Here is a 26819-nt window from a genome sequence, read left to right as displayed (position 1 = left end):
ACATCGGTATAGCGACTGTCGTGTGAAGCTCGAGTGGATCAATGTTCGTTTCCAAGGACGCCGCAGTGACTTGGCAACCATTGAAATACGATATCCTGCCTTTCCTGAACTGCCCAATGGTAAATTTCTTGCGTGTCCACGACAATATCGTTCGTGTGGTTCACGGCTTAGTGCAGAGAGAACGCAGAAAATGGACCATTTCTGGGGCGTTCCCTGTGATCAATTAAATTGCTGCACGCAAAGCTGCAAGTGCGACATCCATCGTTGATGTCAAGTGTGATCAAGCGCTTTGTAAATTCCCATGAAGTCATCCCGCCAAATGGTTACTTTCAAATGCGCGCTTTGCACTTGCTGCCTAATAACCTGCGTACCCTGTCAAATATATCTATATACCGTGTGTCCCAGCTAACGTTTGCCAAATTGTTCAACGAAAAGAAATGTTTAAAATACATTGCAAGATACGATAAGACCTATGGTGTTCAGTTGTCGGCGTTCTCAACCGCCTACTGTAGGTGTTAGAATCTTGCACTGTTTCCTTTTTTTCTTTTTCGTGGAACTTGGCTAACGTTAGTTCGTACACCATATAAGATAATTGTGGCTTATGGAACACTCGTAGCCCACACACCGGAAAGGTTATGGGGCGTTGATCGTGCAGTAAAAGTTCGGAAGTAGAGAACGCCGTTTTCCATCCGCCCCTACTTAGATGCAGCTGTTGTAGCTGCAAATTCAACTCGCAACCATGTGGTGCTTTGAAGCAGAACACCACAGCCACTGATCTGTCGGAACGGGTCAGTCCCTTACCAGCTGAAGATAATGTGTCAACAGCTGCATGCCGATCTTTAATGTAACACCGCGAAAATCAGCTACATTCCACAACTCAATGCATATACCTGCGATGCAACTTCCTTCAGAAGCGCTAAACTGAAGTATAGTTACACTTCAGTCTTGTGCAATTATCGGCACCTTGTGTTTTGTGAAGTTATTGGCGCGTGCGCCGATAACTGCATAAGACAGCGTTTCAATGCCATTCCTATTAGGAATGCCGAAACTTTGTCTAATGCTACCACTTCACTCCTGTTAGTGAGAACATGCAGGATAAGTATGGTACTCCAGCCAAAATTTGAGTAGCTTTATTGCACTGTGTATCCCCCCCGCCATCCCGTGCCCAGGATCTCCCACTGTAAGCAATAGTCACTGTTAAGCATTGTCTTGTATTCTGTAGTTCATATCCTGTCACTCAAGCACAGTGTCATTTGCCAAAATTGCAACCATCTGCAGCTCCACGGACACATGAAAATTATGAGACACCTATACTTCTTGTGAACTATAGGTTCGAAGTACTGAGAATCTCTAGAGCTATTTTACTACATAATTTTTTTTAATTATGGGGTTTTACGTGCCAAAACCACTTTCTGATTACGAGGCACGCCGTAATGGGAGACTCAGGAAATTTGTACCACCTGGGGTTCTTTAACCTGCACCGAAATCTAACTACACGAGTGTTTTCGCCCCCATCAAAATGCAGCCGCTGTGGCAGGGATTCTATTTTACTACATAGAACTTGTTTAGAACAACTGATTTCTCAGCGTCCAAAATTATTGAATGTTCCGACAAAAAGAAGTAGCAACTCTGCTGCTATAAATCTTGACCTACTGAATGAAGCCTGAGCCCATACTGCTGAGCAACCAGCAGAGTGTGAAGGGCAGAGGAGCCTTCATCAGATATGCAGAAGTCGATGCGAAGTGCATGCTGACCATGTTTTCAGTCCCATTTTGTGCAACCGCCTGTTTGCCCAGCTCTTCCTTGAGTTCAGCAACTTCGCGCTCCGCTGCCTCGAGGCGCCCCCGGAGGCCCATGGTAGTCTCGCTCAGCCTAACAAAGGACAACAGGAACACTAGATAGTGAAGCAACATCGCAGTACCCTGTACAGCAGCTACTTCGAACTGAACCAAACTGGACCTCATTAACATAACTTCATCTTATGAAATGATTCATGTGAGTAGTTTATTCCTAAAATTGGTTCTGCAACTCACCTTAGCGAAGCAATTGGTAACAATTTTTGGCAGCCCTTAATAAGCAACTTCCAGCCTTATGTAATTATGATTATCCTGTTATATTCCCAGTGATAGTAGATGCGTGCATTGTTGCTGAAGATTTTAAACATTTCCGCGTACAGTTCGATTATACCAACGAGAATTTTTGAGTCACTCAACAGGCCCTTTGTCTCAACAACCGAAAGTTAGGAGGGAGACTCCACAAATCTGGTAACAAACTTGGCAACTATCGGCCATTTCACTTATCAGCACGTGTTGGAAACTGCTAGAGTACATTGTATTCAAAAGCCTGAAGTTTTTTGAACAAAACATTTTTCAGCTGCACATCATGGCTTTAGGAAATTATACCCATGCAAAACTGAACTCGTATCTTTCACTGAGGAGTTGCATCTAATTCTTGAACGTTAATAACGCGCTGACTGCGTTTTTTATATTTCTCACAAGCATTTGGTAACTATCACAACATACTAAACACATTCTATATGGATGCTAATCTCTTAAAAGGGACCGAATGTTTTCTTGTTATTCGCTCGCAATACGTAACTGCTAACGGCTATAACTCCCCTATGTGCTCTGTTGCCTCTAGAATGGTCCAAGAATTGGTTCTCGGTCCTTTGGTTCTTTCGCAAATTCCGCGTTTCGTAAATTTCTGTCGGTGACTGTACGTATTAAGAACAGCAGATTTCCGCGAAGCCTGTGCACGTAGCCCCTAATTAAAAGCTTTGATACGTAGCAGTTCTTGCGAACTACAATGCGATTCATTAAATTAGAAGCGCTACGCCTTAAAAGAGCGGAAATCTGCATTTGTCGTGAAACCCATCTCCCGTAAAGTTTTGCGGGTGACTGTACATATTAATGACCTTCCTTGCCAAGTAACTTCTAACATTAATGTCTTCGCTTATAGATTTGTCATCTTTAGAGAAAATACTAGATTGCGATTGCAAACGTCCTCAATGCGACCTTGATATAATACGTAACTGGTGCAGTCGATGTCTAATGGAATTAAATGTTAACAATTGTAAAACTATGCATTTACCTAGGACACCTGTCTCCTCTCAATATACTATTTAAAGAACCTTCCTTCAGAAAAGGTAAATTCGTAAATGTACTTAGGAATTCATATCACGTTCAACCTCACTTGGGCAACCCACATTAATAGTAAGCAGTGCTAACCGTGCTCTTGGTTACTTAAGCCGAAACATTTTTAATGCTCCAGACACTTCAACTTTGTTTTATGAAACATTTGTACGCCCGAAATAGGATATACTACATCAGTACGGACCCTAATTACATAAAGTTACATATCCGAATTAGTTCAGAAAAAGTCGCAGTTTCGCCCAAAAGGCCAAGCAGCGATTGCGATAGCAAATCAGTAGACAACTATGCGAAGTAAGGATAGTTTTATCGGTAGCATAAAGTTTTAAACGTTCGCTTACTAACTGAATGAACAAGCGCGTTTTCAGCGCGCTCAAGCAAACATGAACACATCACATTAGATTAGCGCGGACACTCGCTGTGAAAATGCTAGTGTGAGCAAGCGCGGCAGTAGTAGCGGACGAAGTGACCTACGGGTGGTCTATGGCTTCAACGCAAGAGCGACAAGAACACGGAGCGCACAAAAATCGGCTGTGTACACATTGCTTTCAATGTAAGGCGCGCGCGACCATGCAAAGTATGCACTTGTCGGCGTAGTCGAAGCCGCCATCCCCCCCCCCCCCCCCCCTCTCCCGCGCTGCCTACCTGCATTCGTCCACATATGGTGCGCGAGATTCAGCTGTATATCGTCAGTTATCCTTGCGTCCGGCTGTGAAATGAGCAGTTGCTGCCGGAGCACAACGCCTCCTGCGCCGATGCGCGCGTGTGAGTATACTATATATATGCATGAAGCAAGTGTTGACGTCCTTGACCAATGCAGACCTGCAACTGAACCTGAAAAAGTGCAGTTCGCCGCGCGCAAGCTCATGATTCTAGGTCATTTCGTACCACGAGACGGCATTTGGCCCGACCCATCAAAACTTCGCGCTTGGGCAGAGTTTCCGAAACCTAAGACAAAGAACTCCGCGCCTTCATTGGCCTCTGTTCTTCAGACGCTTTGTTCGCAATTTTGCCTAGGTTATATCACCTCTGACACAACTCTTAAGTGGCGCCAACGACCTATCCTCCTGGTCTCCTGCATGCGACACCGCGTTCGTGACCTTACGCCGTCTCCTGACGTCTCCGCCTATACTGCGACACTACGACCTAAGCGCCCCATCTGAAGTGCACACGAATGCCAGTGGTATTGGCCTTGGCGCTGTCCTTGCGCAGCGCAAGTCTGGCTACTTCAAGTACGTCGTTGCTTACGCCAGTCGTGCGCTGACCAAAGCGGAACGCAGTTACATCGTCACAGAAAAAGAATGCATGGCCATCGTTTGGGCACTCGGGAAGTTTCGCCCCTATTTATATGGCAGGCCTTTCAATGTGGTTACTGACCATCACGCCCTTTGTTGGTTATCCTCTTTAAAAGAGCCGTGTGGACGCCTTGCCCCCTGGGCTCTGCGCATTCATGAATAGGACATACACGTCATATACCGCTCAGGTCGTAAGACCGCTAACGCTCTGTCCCGCTCTCCGCTGCCAGCAGACACGGCCTCCCTTTCCACCATTGAGGCGGTATCCTCAGTCGACATCGACACCTTCGCATCAGAACAGCGCAAGGATCCTTGGGTGGCCTCTTTTGGATCTCTTTTCTGGCTCGCCTGCATCTCCGATCTCCCGCTCCCAGCGTCGCCAGGCTGTCCATTTTGCTGTCCGCGATAACCTCTTGTATTGACGCAACTACCAGCCCGATGGTCGCAAGTGGCTCCTGGTTATCCCTAGGACTTTGCGTTCCGACATGTGCGCGTCTTTCCATACTGACCCACAATGTTCACACGCAGGCGTTTTGAAGACGTATGAGCGCTTGCGGCAACGTTACTACTGGCGAGGAATGTTTACTTTTGTCCAAAAGTTGGTCCGCTCGTGCCCGCAATGCCAACGCCGCAAATCTCCGCCTCATCCGGCCCAAGGTTTATTACAGCCGCTTCTGTGCCCTGCTCGTGCCTTCGACCGTGTGGGAATTGACCTGCACGGGCCACTACCGCTAACACCCGCTGGAAAACGATGGATTACTGTCGCAGTTGATCACCTTACACGCTATGCTGAAACCGCTGCTCTACCTGCAGCGACCGCCAGTGACGTTGCATCCTTTCTGCTCCATCGTTTCATTCTTCGTCATGGCCCACCTCGGGAGCTGCTGAGTGATAGAGGCCGTGTGTTTCTGTCGCAGGTGGTTGAAGCTCTGCTTGCTCAATGCCGCATCGTTCACAGGACCAGCACGGCGTACCATCCTGAAACTAACGGGCTTACGGAGCGTTGTAATCGCACCCTTGGTGATATGGTCGCCATGTACGTTTCATGGGAGCATACAAACGGGGACATCATCCTCCGATTTGTCACGTACGCATATAATACGGCTACACAAAGTAATACAGTATTTTCTCCATACTTCCTTCTCTACGGTCGCGATCTTTCCCATACCATCGATACGGTTTTGCCTTATACACCAGGCACATCAGAGTGTGCTCCCGTTTCAGCCATCGCCCGATACGCCGAGGAATTGCGGCATATTAGCCCGAGTGTTCACCTCCGCCGACCAACAACGACAAAAAGCCAATCATGATGGCGACGCTACGAATCCGAACTTCGCTCCCGGCACACTTGTCTTGTTGTCCGTGCCTTCTACCACGCCTGGACTTTCGACAAAACTTCTCTCGCACTATGATGGACCATACCGCATCGTCGAACGCACCTCTCCGGTCAACTATGTCATAGAGCCGCTTACACCGACATCCGACAAGCGCCGCCATGGACAGGATGTTGTTCATCTTAGCCGCCTGAAACAATTCTATGACCCGCTCGTCTCCGCGTCGTAAGTCGCCAGGATGGCTCCGCTTTTGCTCCGGGGGTAATTGTAATGAACAAGAGCACAAGAACAAGGCCAGCCAGATCATCTGTTCCATGCCTGCAGTGCAACCAGTTCGGTTCGGGCAGCCGTTCGGGCAACCAGCTGTTCCTGCTCTGCGTCACCGGCTTTCTCAGTTACAAACAGACGCTACCATCTGAACTGTTCAGTACACCCCATTACAATATATATGTATATGTGTGTATGTATATGTATATGTGCGTATGTATATATGTATGTGTGTATTTATATGTGTATATATGCAGACAAATTAGTCGATGATGGTGCTCACAGCTGCGAGTTTTGCCTTTCTTCCTGGGCACAATTCCACCAATAAAGTCGGATTCTTCCACTTTTTGCAGTGTTTTCTTCACTGTCACTCAAATGTGACCTGCAGCAATGACTTTAGGAGGTGGAAGAGGAATGTCTGCCAAATAATATTCGTGGTGACCCAAGTGGCTTGTGTTCGTGCGCAAGTGTAACGCAAGCCTATCAAAGCTCTGGTAGTCGATGGTCTGGTCGTCCCGCGCACCTACAGACTCTGTTGACGGTAACTGTGCACACAGAGTACAATTGGTTCTGGTTCAGGCATTGCATTTGGCATCCCTGGGTGCTCATTCTAGAGAAAAGTTGACATGTCAACTAACGTCGCATGTCCACTAGCGTGTAATTGATACTTCATTAAGGTCGTTGCGTGCTCGTGTTGTCTCGCAGGAGCGAGTAGTGTAAGAGGTGACACTGGCGAGAAAGCGATGAGCGAAGTCAGCGAAAAGTACTTCAGGATAGCCAAATTGAACGTGAACGCCGTGTTGTAGAAAGCCGGCGACTTCAGTTGCTTCAGGGTAGGTTTGAGTGGTAGTATACCGCTGGGTGTATTTGGTAACCACAGCGATAGACGCACACTTGGGGGAAGTAAACAGAGGAAAGGGGCCTAGTAAGTTGGCCGGCCTTTTCGAGCTCTGGCATATTTTGAAAAATGAATGGGACGAAGTCTGACGCACAAAATAGTATATGCCAACCCAACTTGCCATTCACCCTTGCCATTCTTCGGTCGCCGTTCTCATACAGGGGGGAAGGATGGGCCAGAGAAAAGACGACGTGAGGAGATAACGAAACTCTGCTTCCTAGACACTGCAGCAGTTGCGGGTAGACTGAAGGCACAGTACTGTACGTTTCTGCTATTTCTAAAAAAATAAACCCCATGCGCATTTGTCAAGCGTACAACTGACGCAGGGCGTGCAGACGCAGGGCGTGCAGACGCAGGGTGTGCAGACGCAAAGCCGCAATTAATTGCCGCAGGGTATAGGTGAGACTACTGAAGTGGTCGCACCTTAAATCAACACATGTGCCCGCCACGGTAGCTTGAGGCTATGGTAGTGCTTGAGGTCGCGGGTTCGATTCCCGCCGCGGGAGCCGGTTTCGACGGGAACGAAATGCAAGAATGGTCGTGCACTTTGATTTCGGAGCCTGTTAAAGAACACCAGGGTATCGCAGTTAATCCGGAGTACGCCCTTACGGCGTGCCTCATAATCCGATAGTGTTTCGGTACGTGGAGCACGACAATTCTGCCAGCACGTCTGCCTCAATGCGATGTGCCATGTGAAGCGATGTCAACGCTCAACCCTCTCACATATTACAAACAATGGCGCACAACAACGCCCCAAGCAAACGCGGCTCGCTGTATGTTGCGTACTACGCAGACAAAGAGCAGTAGTGCACGCAAGGTAACATTTGCCATCAACTCGCTGATCTCCGTATTGCCCTATACGCTGAATAAATCAGACATTCGCAGTCAGCATTACCGCTGATTAACATCAATCAAAACAAACACAGTAAGCTTCGCTTACATCGATTCGCACAGTGCGTGGTATCGGCATAATCTTTTAGACTATGAATTTATATGCTTAGGAATGCCGCTCAATAATAAAATATTTGCATTCAGTGAGCAAAAGCGGCTGTCGTGTTCACGGTAGAATTTGTTTGAACAGCTTTAATCCTATGGTCATTATATCATTGCCAACTTCCATGGGACTGTAGCCGTCAAAATTGAATAAAAGTGATAGGGAAATCTGGAGGTTGATGAACGGCAAGAAGGCAGAAGCTGGCACAACACCTCATGAAAATTAAACAGATCTTTGATCAGCGTGGTCAGGGGGTCGTGCTATAGATTCAAGGTCTATTAAAAATCCTCCAAACTATGAATAGAGCTCGACAAAAATGTGGGAATCTTGGGTAAGGTGAAACCACTGGAAGCGTCAGGACAGCATAAGGCTAACTACAAAGGATGACCTAAAAATAAGAAGCCATTACGATGACAGGGTGGCCAAATTTCGGCAGAAATAAACTGGCTGTTGAAGCAGTTCAGGTGAAACGCGATGTTGCGAAATAAGGCGAGAATATCGGCAAGTGTTGAAGAGAGGCCCAGCACGTACGCCCTGTGGCCGACGCGAGCGCCCGGCAGCTGTGAGGCGACTGCACGTATAAGCAACCTGCCTGGTCGTCCGTCGTTACATCGCGATTCGGGTCTGAAATATTGGACGCGCACTCCATCACATTAAATACTGTGCACATTACGGTGTCATTCTTCTACGGTTGGTACCGATTCATGGGTAATGAGGATGAGAACAAATTGTCTCACGTGCCGACTGGTCACCTTCCTCGACTTGCCAACATTCCTTCCCCTCGGTAGTTGCTTAGTTTCTATTGGGTTCGGCTGCTAATCACGAGGTCGCGGGATCGAATCCCAGCCATGGCAGCCGTATTCCTATGTGTGTGAAATGCGAAAACACCCGTTTACTTAGGGTTAGGCGCACGTTAAAGAATCCCAGGTATTCAAAATTATTCCGGAATCCCTCACTACGGCATGCCTCATGATGAGATCATGGTTATGGCGCGTAAAACCCCATAATGTATTATGTACCATTCGTTAAGGATGTCCTTCGCAGCCGCAATACTTTTGAATGTCAGGAGTTGTGCGCGAGGCCCTTGAGTATGTGGGTTGCCTTTATGGCGTTCGATTCCTGCTAGTCTACATTGCGTCTACATTATAAAGGCGGAACGGCAACATGATAGACAATATGGACTGCAGACAAATCCTCAATATATTACTGCACAATAATTTTAAATTGCGGTCTTCCTTCACGCACGTGGATAACCGTGACAGGAGACTAATTTGGGAACTAACTGCAACTACTGTATATGTCATGCCCAAACCTAGCCTGGTGGCCAGTAAAGGTGATGCGATATCGCGAGCAGCTTCGGCCATAGCGTGCTAACGGACGACGACACAGAGACAGTTGGCTAAATTTTTGTGTCGTGACTTTTGTCTCAAGGTGAAAAACCAACATCTCCATGTATATGTTTCAATACTTAAGCACATCTCGATTTGCAGCTGCTACAGTAGCCCATGAGTACGGATAGCAAAGTCGCTAGCGAAATAATTGGGGGCACCTTAAAGGGCCCCTGAAACGGTTCGGACAAATCTTGTAGGCGCGTATAGTTACAGCTTAAGTAGAACATTCGCACCACAATTTAAGTGAAGCGTTACGTATTAAAGGAGCTACAAGCAATTACAAGTTACCCTCCTTCCTAGCCATGCTTTTCCTCCTCAACCGGTTCGCCGAGCGATCGGGGCTAAGCTCCGCCTTCACTTATTCTGCGTCACGATGCGACGTCACATCATCCACTTCCGGTTGTTTTGGAGCCCTCCCCCGCCGCGCGAAACCTCTCCGCTAGCCGCTTGGCCGTCGATCACCAGCGAGAGCTATCCAAGCAGTGTGCGTTGCAAACGTTCTGTTGATCGTCATTTGCGTCATGGACCCGGAGCTTGAGGAGCGGTTGCGCCGGATGAGCGAGAAGATGGCTTTGGACCCATATAGCGACGCACCTTTTCGCAATCCCCTCCACGCTGACGACGGCCGCAACGATTCGCCACCACCAGACTCACCGAATTCCCCTGACGGCCCCGACGACGACAACGATCACCGGTAAGCGTAAATACGGAAATTCACTTTCTCTATTCGATGCGTGTCTGTCTTCTCGGAGCTGTCGAGCTTGTAACAGGAAAATCAGAAAAACATTCAAGTTGTACGGTGTGCTCTTTTTACTATTCAAATCCTGGCGAAGCTACCCTACTTTGTCGAATATGACTAGGGGTGGCGTTCATCAAGTCCTTTGCTTTCCGAATCGGATGGGCCGACGACGCCTCGTGTGATAACTGTGGTAACGAGGAGACTCTTCAGCACCTTCTCTGTGACTGTCCTCGCTGTAATTTACAGAGACGATCGCTCGCAAACGCGATAGGGCGCTTTGACTGAAGACCTCTAACAGAGGAACTTATATTAACATGCCGCCATCACAAGCCATCGCAGCGGAGTGCGACAAGGGCACTGTTGCAGTTTTTAAAGGCTACAGAATTGGACAAGCGGCTGTAGCATGAACAGATGTTCATAGTGCTGCAAGTGCTACTGTGCTGTGCGGTGACAGTGTGCGGCGACAGTGACCAACTGCGAATGTATGTCTGTGCTCCTTTCTTTCTTTATCTCTACTTTGTTATCACTTTACTTCCCCTTCCCCTCTTTCCCCAGCGTAGGGTAGCAAACCGGATCTTCCCCTCTGGTTAACCTCCCTGCCTTTCCCCTTTCTTCTATCTCTCTCTCTCTCTCTCTCTCTCTGGCGCTGATCGGATACCGATAGTCCGATGTGCTGCAGCCACTCCGCTCGTCTGCTGCCTTGCAGAGGGACACGATGTCGCAACTTGACATATATCCAGTCGCTACGTCTGCAGCCCACAACGCAACAATGGCGATTCATTGTGCTAACGAAAAGACAGACCGACACTGACCGCGGAGCTCTCGTCACAGGCGGAACACGTAACACAAGCAGACGACACTTGCTGTGTGCCGGAAGTGCTTAAGTGTATTGCAAAATTGTTGTTGTGCATTCTCTTTATGTTATTTTCTTTTTATAAAAACAAGTTAACTAACATTCCAACTATTACGAACATAATTTGTTTACCATAAAGTTGGAAAAATTATCGATCAATCGCCTTGGGCAGCCAATCGGATAGTTCGCCCCACTGACGTCAATTGGGTGATTTGCGTCATATGGGCAGGGCGGCTCAAAATTTTGCCGAACAGTGTCCTGCGATCGGCAGTGATGTGCATTTTGAAAACCTTATAATAAATTACACGCTTTACGCGGAGCACTTCGATGCATCAATTAATGATCAGAAAGACCTACTCTAACGACTCAGCACGTTTGTAGAAAATCGTCAAAATCGTTTCAGGGTCCCTTTAACGAAATCGATAGGTCAAAATCAAAAGCCGCCCACGACGCCGTCTTTCGTTGACGCTGTGCGATGTTCGGACGTTAAGAATGTGTGGCGAGTGAAGAAAGGCTGCCACGGAGTGCTTCTGACGGCTACCCTAGCTTGTTTACTCCATAGCATCAGAAAGAAAATAGAAAAGGGAAAACAAAACAGAAAAAAAAATGTATCAATCATCGAACTGTACCAACCCAGAATCAATCATAGCTCGTCGCGACCGACCGCTCTTAGGATAAGGAGTCATTTCCAGGCGACGTGCGGCTACCCTTTAACAAGAACACTGATGACGCCGGCGGGACAAGCATTGTGACGAAATGCAATGCACATGGATATCTTTTAATTATTTTTTGTTCTGTTGACGTCCTCACCGCGTCACCGCGGGAAGTTTGAAAAGTTTAAGGTCAGTACGCCACGTGGTGGCACTCAGGCGAACTAAACCCTCGTGTCCAGAAAAGCTGGATACGTGGGATAACATGGCGTCTGAAAGGGTAAAGACGTACGTAAGCATACTTGTTCCCTGTTTTTAAAAGCACATTCAATAGTTCTCTATAGTGTAGTACGTTTTCTAGCACTCGCAAGGTAGCATGGACATTGCCCGTATACAAATCGGGTGCTAGATGTGCAGTTCCTAACTGACAGCCTATATCTATCCTCTGCACTGCGTCAAGAATGTTTTAATCGATATTGCATTCCTTGCTTTCTGTTAGTGCTAAGAGCATTTTAATAAATGAACAGCATGGCTTTGTGTGCCAACGACTTAAAAATATTTGAGATTGTTAACAGTGTTCCACATCGCAACCCCCTGACTAGTCAGGGGGATGCGATGTGGAACTGGTGCGAGACTCTCAAACTGGTGCAGAAACAATAAGGTACTCTTAAATGTTTCGCATACTATGGCATTAAGTTATATGCGAAAAACACACCATGTGCAATTTTCATACACCCTACGGGATGCTCCCATGCCGAGGGTCGATGAAATGGAAGATCTTGGTGTGTACTTCGACAAAATGCTAAACTTCTCTTCACCCAGATAATTACACATCACCTCCATGCTCTTGGATTCACATGCTGTATATTGCATGATTTCCACTCACCAGTTGTGTTTCTGAAATTGCATTCTTCGATGTGCATTCCACCACTAGACTATGCCTCTGTAGGAGGGGGTGGAACGAGCAAATCTAATTCTGACCTCATTGAACGCGTCCAGAATAAACTTATATATATCTTCAAGCACCACTTTTCCCATTCTGGCGACCACAGTTGAGCCTTCGCAAATATACCATAACTCGCACCTCTAGATTCAAGATTTTTTGTTCCTGTATAAGGTGGTCCATGACATTATGCATTTCCCGAAGCTTGTTGATCATATGCATTTGTTCATGCCGCAACAGTATACCAGGAAGCATTGCGCATTCATTGCCTGGCCTTGTTGCAAGACTGATATATATGACTCGTCTCCGAAACACATAAGAACTGTGCCTGTATTGACATGCTTCAGAGTTCATTTGCTGTGTTTTGTGTATCTGTAGATAATCATGTATGATTAACTCCCTTTTACTCTTTCTCATTTTCTTTTTTTCCTATTTGTTTCTCTATTTCGATTTTTTTTGTCTACCACATTCATGTTTTCTGTACATTCTATCTCATACATTGCTCTTTGAGTGCACCAGTACGAATACGCTCTAGCTCTTCCTGGGCACTACAATAAAAATTGTATTGATTGATTATTATTGTAGTATGAAATTGTGCTTTTTAAGTATGTACTAGTATATCATTTCAGGGCAGTAACTATATATTGTACAATTAGAAAAAGGCATGAATTAAGAAAGTTTAATAAAATTGTATGTGCCTGATCATATGCATTGTGCTATTAATTTCTTCCGAGTTTTAATAATGCTTGGCTACTGTATCCAGTGTTGTGCAATGACATAATATGCCACAGGAATTATTGCGTGCCTCACAGAACAAATTTAATGTCTTTCTCAGTCAAAATATCATATCACCCTGCAGACAGTAAACTGGTATTTTTTGTGGTGACGAAGTGTATAAGTTGTGAAAATAACCTGTTTATATATAATTCTCATATTATGCAAATGAGCTGCCCCCATACATTCGAATAAACGCTTCAATAGTACGACTTGGCAAACGGCAACGGAAGACGCCTATTAAAACCCTCCGATTCTCAAGCTTGTATTATCTGACAGTATGTAATTTAATTAATATCCACAAACACAAAATTCACATATCGAAACCCGTTACAATAGAACATGGCCTTTACGCTGTGAATTTTTTTTCTAGCAATACACTCGATGTGAAGGCCTCCTGATCAATAGCCTATTATATTAAATGCGGTGCTCCATGGGCAAGATTTGATAGAATCACAAATCGGGAGAAGACAAGCTATGAATTACGTAAATTTTAGCTGTTCTTGATGTTTTTTTACTGTGTGAGTGCTACAGGTGTTTCAATTCTTTTTTGCTGATTTTCTCAGGACCAACTTTTTTTACGTTTCTTTCATGCACCAGCAGCAGTCATAATTATATTGACGCGGGTACTTTATCTGTATCCGGTGAGCGTATTTCAGCGGCTAAAAAATGTTAAGCGTTATCGCTCGGCACAGGATGCGCCTGCACGTATCGGAAGTTTCGCGAATGTGATTGATGGTTGTGTCGGTTGTCTGTTGTCGACGAACCTTGTATAATCTGATTGAACACGCGACGCGAATTGTGTAGCAGTTTCTTGAAGCCGCGCGGGCACCAGCCAATACGCTGGAACTTTCGACGGCTGATGTACGAAAACCACGCGCTTGACCCGCAGATGAGATTTTCGACGATCGCCGACATTGCTCGCCACTATGGTTGTGATTGAGAGTGCATCATTTTTCACCGTCACTACTACGTGACAATATTTCTAACACAGATTTTTTTCAGTGATACTTTGCACTCCTAGTTCTTACATGGTTGGCTGTGCAATGAGCTACCAAAAGCGAAATGGTACAACCGCTTTTGATATGATATTGTCTGATTAGAACCCCAGTATAAATTGTTAATCTTTTGTTTGTTTTGTTTTCAGGCTGTAGTTGGTCTGAAACGAAATGTATCGTACTTTGAGTATCCTGTTGGTTGCTCATATTTCTTGTAGACATGTTCTGTTTCACGAAAATAAAATTCTGTTTCGCGACACTGCAGTTGATTTTGGTATGTCTGTATGATGCATGTTGCTACGTACGGCCTGCGTGCCGAATTGCTGTGGGAGCAGAAGCCTTTGTCAGACCACATGGCCTTTAGCTTCTGCTTCCTTTCTGTTGTAAACAGGGGAAATAAACTCATTCATTCATTCATTATTCATTATTCATTCATATGGCACCATCATGCATGTGTTTGCAAAGCGATCTTGTAAGACAGACGATGTGCGAGAGGCGGGAGTGCTGATGTCGATATTTTGTGCACTATTGTTACGTTAAAGATAAAAAGAAACTGTTGCGGTAGGCCTACATTGAATAATCAAACGTGTTGTATATCAAAATGAGCATACAGATCACTAACTTATTGTTTAAAGCTTAGTGTACAGCAGGCTGTTTTAGGCCGGACTTTGACGGATGAAGACAAAATGGTCCAGCACCAGTGCGCCGCAGCCGAGGAGCGAGCGTCGGCGCGCGTCAGAGCTTGTGTCCAGTGGTTGCGCGCCCTCTTCATCCGACCAACGCGAAGCGAAGCGTTCGCTTGTCGGCGCGTACCGAAGCTTGCCGACGCGTGGCAGTGGTTGGGCCTTAAGAATTATTGCGCAACATATTTTGGCACATATTGCTTCACTGCTTCGCGTTACGAGCTAAACTGCAAGTTTTTATTCGTAGGACCTCAACTATATCCTTTAAAGTCGGGTGTTTTACGTGCCACCTGAGGTTCTTTCAAGTGAATCCAATGCATGGTGCACGGGTGCTTTGCATCTCTCCCCCATTTAAATGACGCCGCCGTGGCTGGGAATTGATCCCACGCCCTGGGGCTTAGCGGTGAAACGTGAAACTGCTACGGCACCGTGGTGGATGAACTATTTATCTTCTTGACTAGGTTTTAAAGGTTGATGTGTGGGCAGCTCGCTAAATGCAGGAGCGCTCAGGCCTTGTCAATAACCATGTGACCACCAGACCCCGTCTTCCGGCTTTTCAACGGCGGAGCTTGGCGGAAGAAAATACGGCACTTCTTTAGCAGTGACGTCACCATTTATTTATTTCTCTAGTGTACAAGTAAGCTGAGTGTTCCACGAAACATAGAATAAACTATGGTACGGAAACATGTTTCAGCCATCCTAACTTGGCTTGCTGGCGCATCCGTTCTGCTTAATGTACATCTCCTTAAGTGCACTGCGCGAATCTTTGTAACTTCCAGTCTGCGGTAGGCAGTCCATGAACTGTAGACCGCCGTACAGGTGCTTGTGGTGGGCAAAATTGGCTGGAAATAAGGAAGCCTTTCATGACTATTAGAAGCAAAAAAAAATCTATTTTGCATATATACTTCCTCAAAAGCTCTAAACTGTGGAATATCCTCTAATTAAACAAAATTTATGCAACTTTATGTTGGTTATACATTGCAAAATCGGTATGCAATCCTGGATGGGTACGAATGAAAGCTTTCCTTCTGGCTACTACCTGTTGCATCGAACCATGATTATGACATCCGCGACAAACTAAAATAATGCTGAATGAAATCCCATCAAGAGCTACCATGGTTAAACGGAAACAGAGTAAAAGAAGAGTATATTTTCATCTGGCGAATAGCGGTCGACAGGGGCTTCGCAACCGCGTTCCCTGCATGAAAGGCGTGAGTTTGGAAACCAGTCGGCCCTCATTGAACTAACCACAGGACCAACTACAATAAACTGTGGGGCATAATGCATCAGAGCTAGCGTGGGCTCTAAGTGTCCACTGTACGGGTTCCCACTCGTCGATGCTCCGGTCATAAGAACTCTATACTGATAAGTGACATGTGTGTTAAGCTGGACTTTTTGAATTGGCAGCTCTTTCTTAACCAGTTCTCAAGAGTTCCGAGCGTATTGGCGCATGAGTTCGCGTTGCGCATGTGCAGCGCGGCATTGGCGCGACTCATGGCCTTTTGCTTGCACCTCGTAATTATTGCTTTGCTAAGAAATGCGCAAATGAACCAGCTCTGTCGCCTGTCTTTCCGACAAACGCGCGCGTAGCAGAACGGAGGGTAACATTCTTTTCACCATCGAAATAATCGTTAATGTGGTAGCACTACGCCGTGGTATTGGAATTGCGGCCGTGAATGCTATCATTTCGTCAGCAAACACCTTTATAGAGACAACCATACGATCCAAAGCAATTGAGCACTTACTAGTCTTTACTAACGTGTCTCACAGCCATAGGGGGCTCGAACTATCACTTGAAAGCATTGTGCCAGCTATAGCGTATGTCCCAGCTAACGCGGGTCAAGCTGTTTAAGAAAAAAGTGTCGCAGTTTCGTCCGAAAGCCCGGGCATCGATTGATATAGCAAATTAGTGGACAGCTATGCGAAGTAAGGATAGTAGTTCTTTCGCCCGTACAAACTTCTAAGCATAGGCAGAGTAACTAAATTAATAACATGGTGTCACGCGCGCAGAAATGAACACGAAGACATCTCACTTGATGACCGCGGAAACTCGCTGTCAGAACGCTGGAGGGAGAAAGCGTTGCGGCAGCAGCGCGAGAATTCACCTTCGTGCTGCGTCCCGCGTCAACGCGAACTAAGGCATGGCAGCACAAGGCGCGGTGGACTCTGTCCCCGTTGTCCCCGTCGCAGATCACTTTCAATAGAGAGTTTCAGTTAAGGGGACGCAAGCGGCTTGCGTTCGCAAACCGCTCGCGTTTCCTAAACTAAACTCTCCAATATATAGCGGCCCGGGCGGGCAGGCGTCGCCGCCCTGCCCACCCGCGGCCCCCCCCCCCTCTCCCCCTTCTCCGCGAGCCTTATGCGCGACAGAAAGCCGCGCGCTTCCTCACCGTTTCATCTTCCCTCCCCCCCCCCCCCCCGCTCCGAGCTGACTTCGCAACTGCGAAAAAGTGAAAACGCGATGGCGTAGCTGTTGGCTGCTTCTACGGACACGCTAGGCAGCGCGTCCCGCTATTTGCTACAGCATTGCGAACCGGCTTAGGGTGGCCAGGAATAATATGATTGAGACAAAGCAAAACAAAAAGAACGAACGAAAGAAAAACAACAACAGCAGCAAGCCGAGGCTATCTTATAGTAGAATAGTCGTAGAAGCGGCCAACAGCTATAAGCCCTTGTCACTTTTTCGTGGCACGAAGTCAGCCATGAGTAGTGGTGGTTATTTGAAACCCCTTTTGATAGCCCTGCCGAAGCCCATGCGAAATACGCGGCCAGTCTTCAATTCGCATTTTATTACGCGCTTTCCGCCGCAATTGTAAAACGCGAAAAAATGACTAGGGGACATACAGCGAGTTCTAACTTTGGAATAAAGTGTTTTCGAATGCGATGCACAATTCGACGGGCGCTGTTCTGTTATACAAGTGTATATATAATAATAGGAAACTAACTTTGTATAATTGGGTAATAATTGACAACATAAAAATTCACCACTGCTGGCAAAGCGAGTGCTTACAAAATACCGCCGGTCCCACTATCACATGTCGTAGTTTTCTTTTTTTAAGGAAAAGCTTGGTCTGCTTTAGCTGGGACAAACAGTAGAGTTACAGTTTTAGTCAGTGCGGGAGATATTTACGTCCTAGCACCATGTGGCTACAACAGTTGTGCCATGTCATCTGCTACCAAAAACCGGCACTTCAAAAGTAGCGACTACAGGAGAAATATGAGCTCGTGCTAGACTGAACTTGCACCGAGTCTATTCGAAGATAGCGGTGCAGATGGGGCATTCAGCGCTCAAATTTAGGACAAAAGCATTCCACCTGATTAATGATGCGAAAGTGCAGCCAAATCACAGAGACCCAGCATTGCTTCCCGGCATCCTACAGACACCAGATTCCACAGCGAGACAAAACGGAGATTGCCAATGTTTAAAATTTTGAAGGGAAGGCATTGACTTAGTGAGACGTTGTTCTTGTTAACTATAAAGCAGCAAGAAGGACGGGAATTATAGAAGCAGAACCCGGGTAATCCGATTGCAGTTAATGTTCCGCCACAGCGGCTAGCCTTAGATAAGACAGACTGAGAAACGTCACTCAACACTGCTCTTTTTAAAACCGAATCTACTTCTATACTTCAACAGATTTCACAAAAAATATAGCTATCGTAGCGGTGTGTGATAGCTGAAAGTGTGTGCGTCGATGCGTAGAACTACGATAAAGTCAGAACCCAGTAAATAGTTAATTTAAATGCTTAGAGGCATTTAAATAACTCGATAAATGTCAATAATTCCGTTCATGGCACAGTAGTCAGGTATGCAGGGCGGCTGACCACATTTGGTTCTTATCGTACTTCACTCTTTGCCAAATGCCCTACCCGCGCTCAGTCCATTATACCTACCGGAAGTTGAGCACGAAGTTTGTGGAGCATGGTATAGACTTATGTTCATGGTATATGAAAAACAAGGAAATAACATGTCTCTTCTCTGTCTGTACTGCGCTAGGGTATGTATTAAAAGTTAGGTTTCTTACAACGCACCACCAGACACTTTCGAACGAACATGGCCGCCCGCGAAGTTGCGGCGGCACGGCCTATGTCCAAAGGTGGCTCCACCCAGAAAGCAGCGACGATGGCATCGAGGCATCCTACCTTATTTCATCCACGTATACGGCTTCAAATTCTTGGAGTGATTGGAATGCATACCAGCAACAAGCTCCTTCAGCCTGTCGGCCTCCCGCTCCTCTTCGTCGGGTCCAGGAAGGCGGCGCCGGGGCACCACGAATGCCCGAGGGGCCTCTCCGTACTGTGGGTGCGGCACTCCAACCACGATCACCTGTAGCACGTCTGGGTCTCTAGCCAGAAGCTCTTCCAGCTCAGCCGGTGCCACCTGCTGGTCCATGCATTTGATGAGCTCTTTCAAGCGGCCGCAGACGAAGATGCGGCCGTCGGAAGAGTAGTAACCGATATCACCTGCAGTTGGTAAAAGGCATAAAATACCAGTATCCATGTTTCACTTTTTCCTGTTTTCTTTTGTAATTGAGTTTAGCGTGTGTCTTCTTTCACTGATTTCTCTTCTAGTACATTAAGTTCTACTGCGGCAAATTATTATACACTGTTCAGACTCGGTAAAATTTGCTTAAAAGACGTTTCCGCTTCTTTACGGGAGTCTTACAATCAACTTTAGTGCGAACAAATGATGCGAATCGGAATCGTCACTTAAGCACATTTTATCTAAGTCGTCACTTTGTATGTTAAATTCTAATGATCTTACTTGACCAGACAGGATTCGGTCGCGCCTTCGATTCGATTGAAGTTATTATTGCAGTAGCAATTAAATGGAGACTGAATGCGCATTTTTGCCGTCGGTGTCACCGTCACCATCGCCGTGATGCTCCGTATGAAGTCTAACGGCGATAATGCCGTTGTCGGCCGCGTTTCGTATGCAGTATGTGCGAGTGAGAGCACGCCAGGGACGCTGACGAACGCGTCCGAATTTGGCGCGCGCGAAGGATGAAGCGGAGAGCAAGCGCGCTGTCTTCCGTCGCGCGAAAGGCTGTAGGAAGATGGGAGAGAGGGGGGGCGGTGTTGTGCTCCGGAAGCATCTGCCCATTTCGCGACCGGGCGCAAGGCAAACTGACGATCGCGGCTCAATCCTGGGCGCTATCACGTAAAACTATTCCAAACTTTTCTATTCCAATTCTGATATCAGCTCTCCGAGATTGGTCAAAAACTTCTTTCGACCACCCCCCACTTCACCTGTCTGTCACGCGACGTCACGAAAACCGCAATATCTCCCCATCTGCTATGATGTGTACACACTGATTATGCATGATTTGACAGAAAAAAGAAAAACAGTTATTCCTGATTCGACCCCTTTTCGCCATTAGCCCTCGGCTATTGGTAAAAATTTTTCGGCCTGCACCCACTTCACCTGCCTGTCACGCGAGGTGACAAAACCGTGCAAACTCACCGCGTCAAAGTGACGTGTACGCGATAAAGATGCATTAATATGCCGAACAAAACTGAACTTTTTGCGGCATAGCCGCAGGCTGCCCCGTTCCGAAAGGAATAAAAGAAGGCTGCCGCCGATCACTCAGACGCTGGCTACTCGCACCGGCCGGAGAGCATGGGTGTATTTGCTTCTTGCGTGACCGTTTAACGTTTTCAAGCACTTTCGGCACGTTTACTACCTCATTCTGCCAACTCTTCTTTGCTGAGGGGCAGTTTTAGTGTCAGCCTTAAGCTTCCGTTGCATGCCGCCGCGATTTTCGACCAGCCACCACAAGTTAAGTAAAGGAAATCCGACCAATCGCAGACGCCGCCACCACCCTCTTCATCCGGTTATCGATTTTGAGTGCACTGGCTCTGCCCCTGTGAATCCCTCTCCACTTGAGCATTCTCCTCGCCTGTTGTCAGCCAATTTGATACAACCCGCTCAGTGTAGGCAATGTTATTCGTTTTTCAAGCAAAGAAAAGTGACCTCCTATGAACGAGGAGAGCGTTTGATTGGTCTGTTCAGACAACCCTGTGGGTGACCGCCCGGTGCTTTCGTCTGTGGTTACGTAAATTTGACGTCAGGAAATTGTAGTAGAAACATATTGGAATAGTTTTAGGTTTTAGGGCCCCGTTTTGCTCAATCTCGTTCGCCATATATGGAGGAAAGCGGAGAGGCAGTACGGGAGAGAGGTGGGGGCGGCTTCGACTTCACCAAGTGCGTACATTGCACGGTCGCACGCGCCGTGTCTTACGCGCCGGTAGAGGGCTCATTGTGCGCGCTGTGTTCACGCCGCTCTTGCATTGAACTGATAGACCGCACGAAGGTCGCTTCGCTCGCGGCTACTGCAGCGCTTGCTCGCGCCAGCGTGCAGCGCTTTGCAGCGAGTGTCCGCGCTTATCCAGTGGGATGTGTTCATGTTTACTTGTGCTCGCCGACACCATGTTTCTTAATTCAGTTAGTAAGTGAAGGTTTGCAAGTTTATGGGGCCAATAAAGCTACTATGCTTACTTCGTACAGCTGTCTAGTAATTTGCTATCGTAATCGATACCTCGTCTTTCGGGCGACACTGCGACTTCCTTTGAGTGCGTGTGTGATTTATTTAAACAGTGAATAGTAGATATAACGGACTTTTTGTTTACATTGTGGTGACGATTCAACAGGGCGTTTCATTTGAAGAATAAGCTTACAAATTGGCGGCTTGCAAAATTACAAGATGAGGTGTGAATGAGGAGGTTGAAGTATTTTTCAATGCGTCTAAACACTCGCTGAACGCTCACGAGGCGCAGGTATACATACCCATGCTTTGGTCTCCTTTTTGCCGTTATTTTTTGTTTTATGGCCGCTGCTTCTTGGAAAGCCCGGGCTCTCATGCACATAGATATCAAGCTTAGCACCCTGAGGGGATTTTGCATATCGATATCACATGAAAGCAATCTCTGAGAATCAACGTGACACTTGCAACCCGTGAATACAGAGACCTCCTGGTTTGCAAGTATTAACTAGAGTATCGTACCGGCACTGAGCCGTAAACCGTAAGAAAACCGCAATTTTTGCTCAATCCGGAACTGAACCAGAACGTTACGATCTTTTTCCCTCCGTAGTCAAAGTGAAAAGAAAATAATGGTTTTCGGTTCAAGGTGGCCACCCTACGGCGAGCTTTTAATCCATGCAATACATGCACTTGTGGCTGCACTATGCTACCTCAATTGTATATACACACCACCTTTCCGTGATTTAAAAGCAGCAGCACCATGAGTGCGGTCTCCTCAATTGCTGGCAACTTGTGGGATGAAGGGCGACAGGTAGCCGGGTTCTAATCTTGCGCCGCTGCTGCGCAAAAGCAGTGCACTCCTTTACTCAGATGGAAGACGTCGTCTCGCTTTCCGATGTGCCTCGAACAGCGGTCTTTTGATATGCCTAGTGGTGAGGGACAAAAGTCTCCAATTGGAAAAGAGTGCCAGCCTCACTGCAGTCAAAGCTCTGCCTGTCCTTGCGTTCCTTGGACAAACTTTAGCCGCTCATCCGTATTCTTGCCTGACAAAATCGGGGGGGGGGGCACAATTCACAAAGAGTTTCGTTAGTAAGTGCTCTTTCTTATTGGCTGACCGGCTTCGTTAATAATATGTCACGCATGATGATTAGCTGAATTTTTTTACGGGCAATTCTAGCGTACCAACTTGTCGTGAATACGGGTCCAGGGCCTGTATTCACGCGCAATGCTTGCCACTATGCCATTCGAAAGGGCGGGCTGCAAATATTTGCTCAGAGAGGCTATGCGGATAGTGACAGCAGCTCATTGGGCACAACAAGAAAATCGCGAGAAGTGTCAGGTATAGGCTTGATCTCAATGGGACATATCGGACGGCGTCTGGCTTCCAACGTAGGCAAACGAACTTCCTTCACAGGTTAAAACTAAGTGTTGCTCGCGACGATGTATTTTCATAGCATCCGACCCGTGGACTCGACAAACTGTGATTCCTGCAAAGTGCCTGAAACAGTTGAGCGCATACGTGTTGTTTGTCCCCCGTATGACTGAACAGGCTGGAGGACCCTCTGTGTTTCTTGAATAAGTTGTCCCCTCTCTCACTAAAGCTTGGCTTCACATAGCTCCCAGCACTGGTGTTGGATGTGTACAATTAATTTGTAAGTACCAACTACCTGTGGGCTGAAGAGCAACAGCCGTAATCTTTCCTTCCAGCTTAGCAGCAACGTAAACCTTTTGGACAGAATAAGCTTAATCTTTTCATTCATAAATATTCCTCGTTTATGCAAAAGAACTTGAACCAATTCGAACCTACTTAACCACTCTTTTTTCCCCTCCGAACTTGAACCGGAACTGAACCGCTTTCACTCAACTGAAACGAAAAACACAATGAAATTGTTTTGGTTCGAAACTCTGGTGTAAACATTCCAGATCACTGAATGTTTCAGCAGAGCAAAGCGACCTGAACACGAGACCTATACCAGAATATTTCTGTGCTTTACTGGTCAAGAATCTTCCGCGTAACGCTGTGGGAGAGGCTGACTTGCTGCCAGAAACGGTCGCACAACAGCGCTGGTATAATTCGACGAGTGGCCTAGCCGGGCTGCAGCCCCTGGATTTAGGGTAGCGGCAGTCGCCATTCTAGGTGCTTTTGTACTTGTTACCCGCCGAAGTAACCAAAGTGGGTTAATTAGCGCACCCCGGGGCACCAAACAGCAACCGTGATGCCCACAAGGTGCTGTGTGATCGGCTGCTTCTTGCTACATTCGCAACGACGAGGTTCGGCTGTTAGCTATTCCGTCGAATGCTGAGTAGCGAAAGAAAAAAATACGCGGGTTCCACGCACTGTGGGAACGAATGTAAGCGAAGCTTTGTGTGCTGTTAACTTTGATGGACGATAATTAGCGGCGATGTTGACGGCGAATGTTTAATTTCTTCAACGTTTCGTAAAACGCGAGAGTGGTGAGTTGATGTTTAACGTTACCATCATACTCGGCAGTTGATATGCGTGGTACACAGAGCACACAGAGGAAGGCGTTTGCTTGAGAAGTTGTGCGCCGTACTTCGTTACCTCTGAGAGGGATGAGCGTATTCCTTGCCTCATATGGCACATTTCAAGGCGACATAAGTATTAAACTTTAACAGAATTATGGGGTTGTACGCGTCAGAACCGCAATCGGATTATGAGGCACGCCGTAGTGACGGACGCCAGATTAATTTTGACAACGTGGTGTTCTGTAACCTGTCCTTAAATCTAAGTGCACGAGCAATGTTATATTTCGCCCGCATCGAAGGGCTGCTACCGCGATCGGGATCAAACCCGCGACCTCGAGAAACGCCATAGCCCGAAGCTACCACGGCGGGCACAGAAGTGTTGATTTGACGTGTGACCTCTTCCATTGTATCTCTTGGCCCCTACAGGGCGCGTTAATTAGGCTCTGAATATGCACGCCCTGCGCGCTTGACAAATTTGCATGGTGTTTATTTCCCGAAAATGCAGAAACGTACCGTACCGTACCTTCAACTTAAATTTGCCTGCAACCGCTGTCGTGTCTATAGTAGTAGCGTTTCCTTACCTTCTCACGTCACCTTCTTCCAATCCCCTCCATCCATCCCCTACCCCCCTTTGTATGGGAACTGCGAGCGACAGCTGGCAAGGATATTATTCACTTGCTTTGCGACTCCCCTCGCTTCTACCCATTCTCTCCCTCCTCTCCCCCCTCAGTACCATTCTATCTACCTTCCCTTCCCTGTGGACTTGCACGTTGGTAGAATGGTAAGCCGTGCAATTTCTGTAGTGGTTTTGTCGGAGTCACTGATAATTACAGGTGTCAAGAGGCTAATGTGGCGACGCACAGGGAGCTACAAAGGTGTTGTGCACATTCCACTCGGTTCAAACTTCCAAACGAGCTTTTCGCGTCGTCTTTCCTCTCTGCCTCTGTCCTGTCATGTATACACACACTCTGAACTATCCCCCGATACGGTGGGCCAGGCGGCTGCGGCGGCGGCGGCAAACAAAGCTTCACTTTAAAATCACTGCGCAAGCACTCCGTGAAGATGGTTAACCAGCGAAGCTAAAACGTGCGGCCTCGATGTTTATCACTAAGTTAATCCCGACGTTTCATTAAACAACGGCTTGGCAGGCTGCCGAATCCTGGGTACGAAGTTGCTGCTTGCGCTTGGCTGCACGAGCCTATTCTTGTGCCGGGGCTGCGGCATTGGCACGACGTGGACGAGCTCGTTCCCGCTTCTGCTCGCGGCGTTGCTGATCGAAAGCTGCCTGCTCCCAAGGAGTACGTATGACGCTTGGCCAACCCATTTCGGGTCCGGAGAGAAAGCGCTGGTACCGCGCTCGGCTGCGACGGGGAGCAACGACGTCAATACTGGCGCAGCTAATCCAACACCATCTAGTGTTGGATTAGATGATCGGAGAGAAAATTCCACAAGGCATTTTCACTCCGATTCATGACGTCATGTTACCTGGCCCGACTGCCATAGAATCTAATGGGGATGCTCCCGAGTATGCAACAGTGATTTTGACGTCGGCGCTTTTGTCACACCAGCCTTGTCAATGGAAATGTCGGGGCAGGTAGCATGACGTCGTAGCACAGGCATAGGTAGCACAGGCCTTGTGCTACCTATGTGGTGTTGGCTAATCGAACGCCTGTCTTTCTCTCTCTTTTTTTGCGTATGAGCATGGGGTTACGCCTAAGGAGTTTTCGCCATACAGGCGCCCGAGTGACAGACGGACGAATCGGCTAGCCATTTACAGCTTCGCTTTAAGATGAAAGATTGCCATACCTCCGAGTGAAGTTCATGCTTTTCGTTAAGCTCACTGTTCATCCGGGTTTGCGAAAAACACTTAAATGCTACGGATATTGTTGCTTTCCATCAGAATATGGTGAAAGGCAGTTTTGTGACTGCAGAGCGATCTCCCAAATCTCACAGCTGAAGCAGTTACAAGAATACTTGAGGGGCTTTCTGCCTCTCTGTCGCAGCATAAAATACCATCTATCTCTATCTCACTATGGTGGAAAGGTTGGCGAATTGTTACAATTTTATTCTTCAACGAAAAAGCGGCCGCCATGTGCGAATGCGGTATGGGACGGGAAGCAGCATTTGACGCAGCGCAGGCATTTTTTTTTCTTTTTAGACTGCTGAAGAAACAACATGGGGGGCGAGGCTGATAGTGTGATGAAGGACGGAGATAAAAATCATGCTGCCTCCAGTCCCATATCTCTTTAGCACGTGGCGGCCGCATTTCCGCTGAAGAGATAGGAAAATTATGCATAAAAAGGCAGGGAGCATAACCAGAGGTAGTTCCGGCTGGCTAACCTGCAAGTGAGGAAGGAGTACGGGGATAAAAAGAAAGATATTTGACGGGGAGAGAGACAGAGAGAGGGAAAAAGTGAAACGAGCAAAAACAAACTGCGTACACTATAGAGCGCTAAGGGATGGCGTTCTTAATGTCTACCGCGAAAGCCCGTAGACTGCTGAAGCCTTAGTAACGCAAGTAAGCCTTTCAGCACCGATGTTCTTTGGGAGTACTGACTTAAAGCTTTTAATTCTGATAGTGGACAATTGGCCAATTGGTCCAGCACTCTGCACATCACTTGTCTCTGGGCGCTACCTCACGGGTAGACACAGATAATGTGTGCGACAGTCTCATCACTGCTGTGCGATGTGCGACACATGCAGTTATATTTATGAGTTTTTGCCGTGAAGAATACATCAAGGCTCAACTTTTTCTCCGACTCTATTGCAGTCACAAGTTTCGTTAAATTCTTCACGGCAAAAACTCATAAATATGACTGCCCCTTCCGCGTCATAGTCTCAGAAAATGGGTCATGGCAAAAACAGGTCTCCTTGTTTCTCCAGCA

At 47.1% G+C, this 26819-nt stretch overlaps 1 protein-coding gene across 1 annotated transcript in view; it reads right to left on the bottom strand.

The window, feature by feature from the left end:
• Positions 1 to 1649: 1649 nt before the first annotated feature.
• Positions 1650 to 26819, bottom strand: part of LOC142571829 (uncharacterized) — an 87190-nt gene continuing 62020 nt past the window's right edge. Inside the window, exons 7-10 of the mRNA XM_075680875.1 lie at positions 19163 to 19429; positions 15673 to 15810; positions 14591 to 14663; positions 1650 to 1872 (exon numbers count right to left, since the gene is read on the bottom strand). Coding sequence (XP_075536990.1) covers positions 1650 to 1872; positions 14591 to 14663; positions 15673 to 15810; positions 19163 to 19429 — 701 coding nt within the window. The remainder of the gene's footprint in view (positions 1873 to 14590; positions 14664 to 15672; positions 15811 to 19162; positions 19430 to 26819) is intronic.

The sequence above is a fragment of the Dermacentor variabilis genome, chromosome 1 (genome assembly GCF_050947875.1).
Source record: "Dermacentor variabilis isolate Ectoservices chromosome 1, ASM5094787v1, whole genome shotgun sequence".
NCBI classification, from domain to species: Eukaryota; Metazoa; Arthropoda; class Arachnida; order Ixodida; family Ixodidae; genus Dermacentor; species Dermacentor variabilis.
The sequence above is the reverse complement of the archived record's forward strand: the minus strand, read 5'-3'. Positions and strand labels throughout refer to the sequence as shown.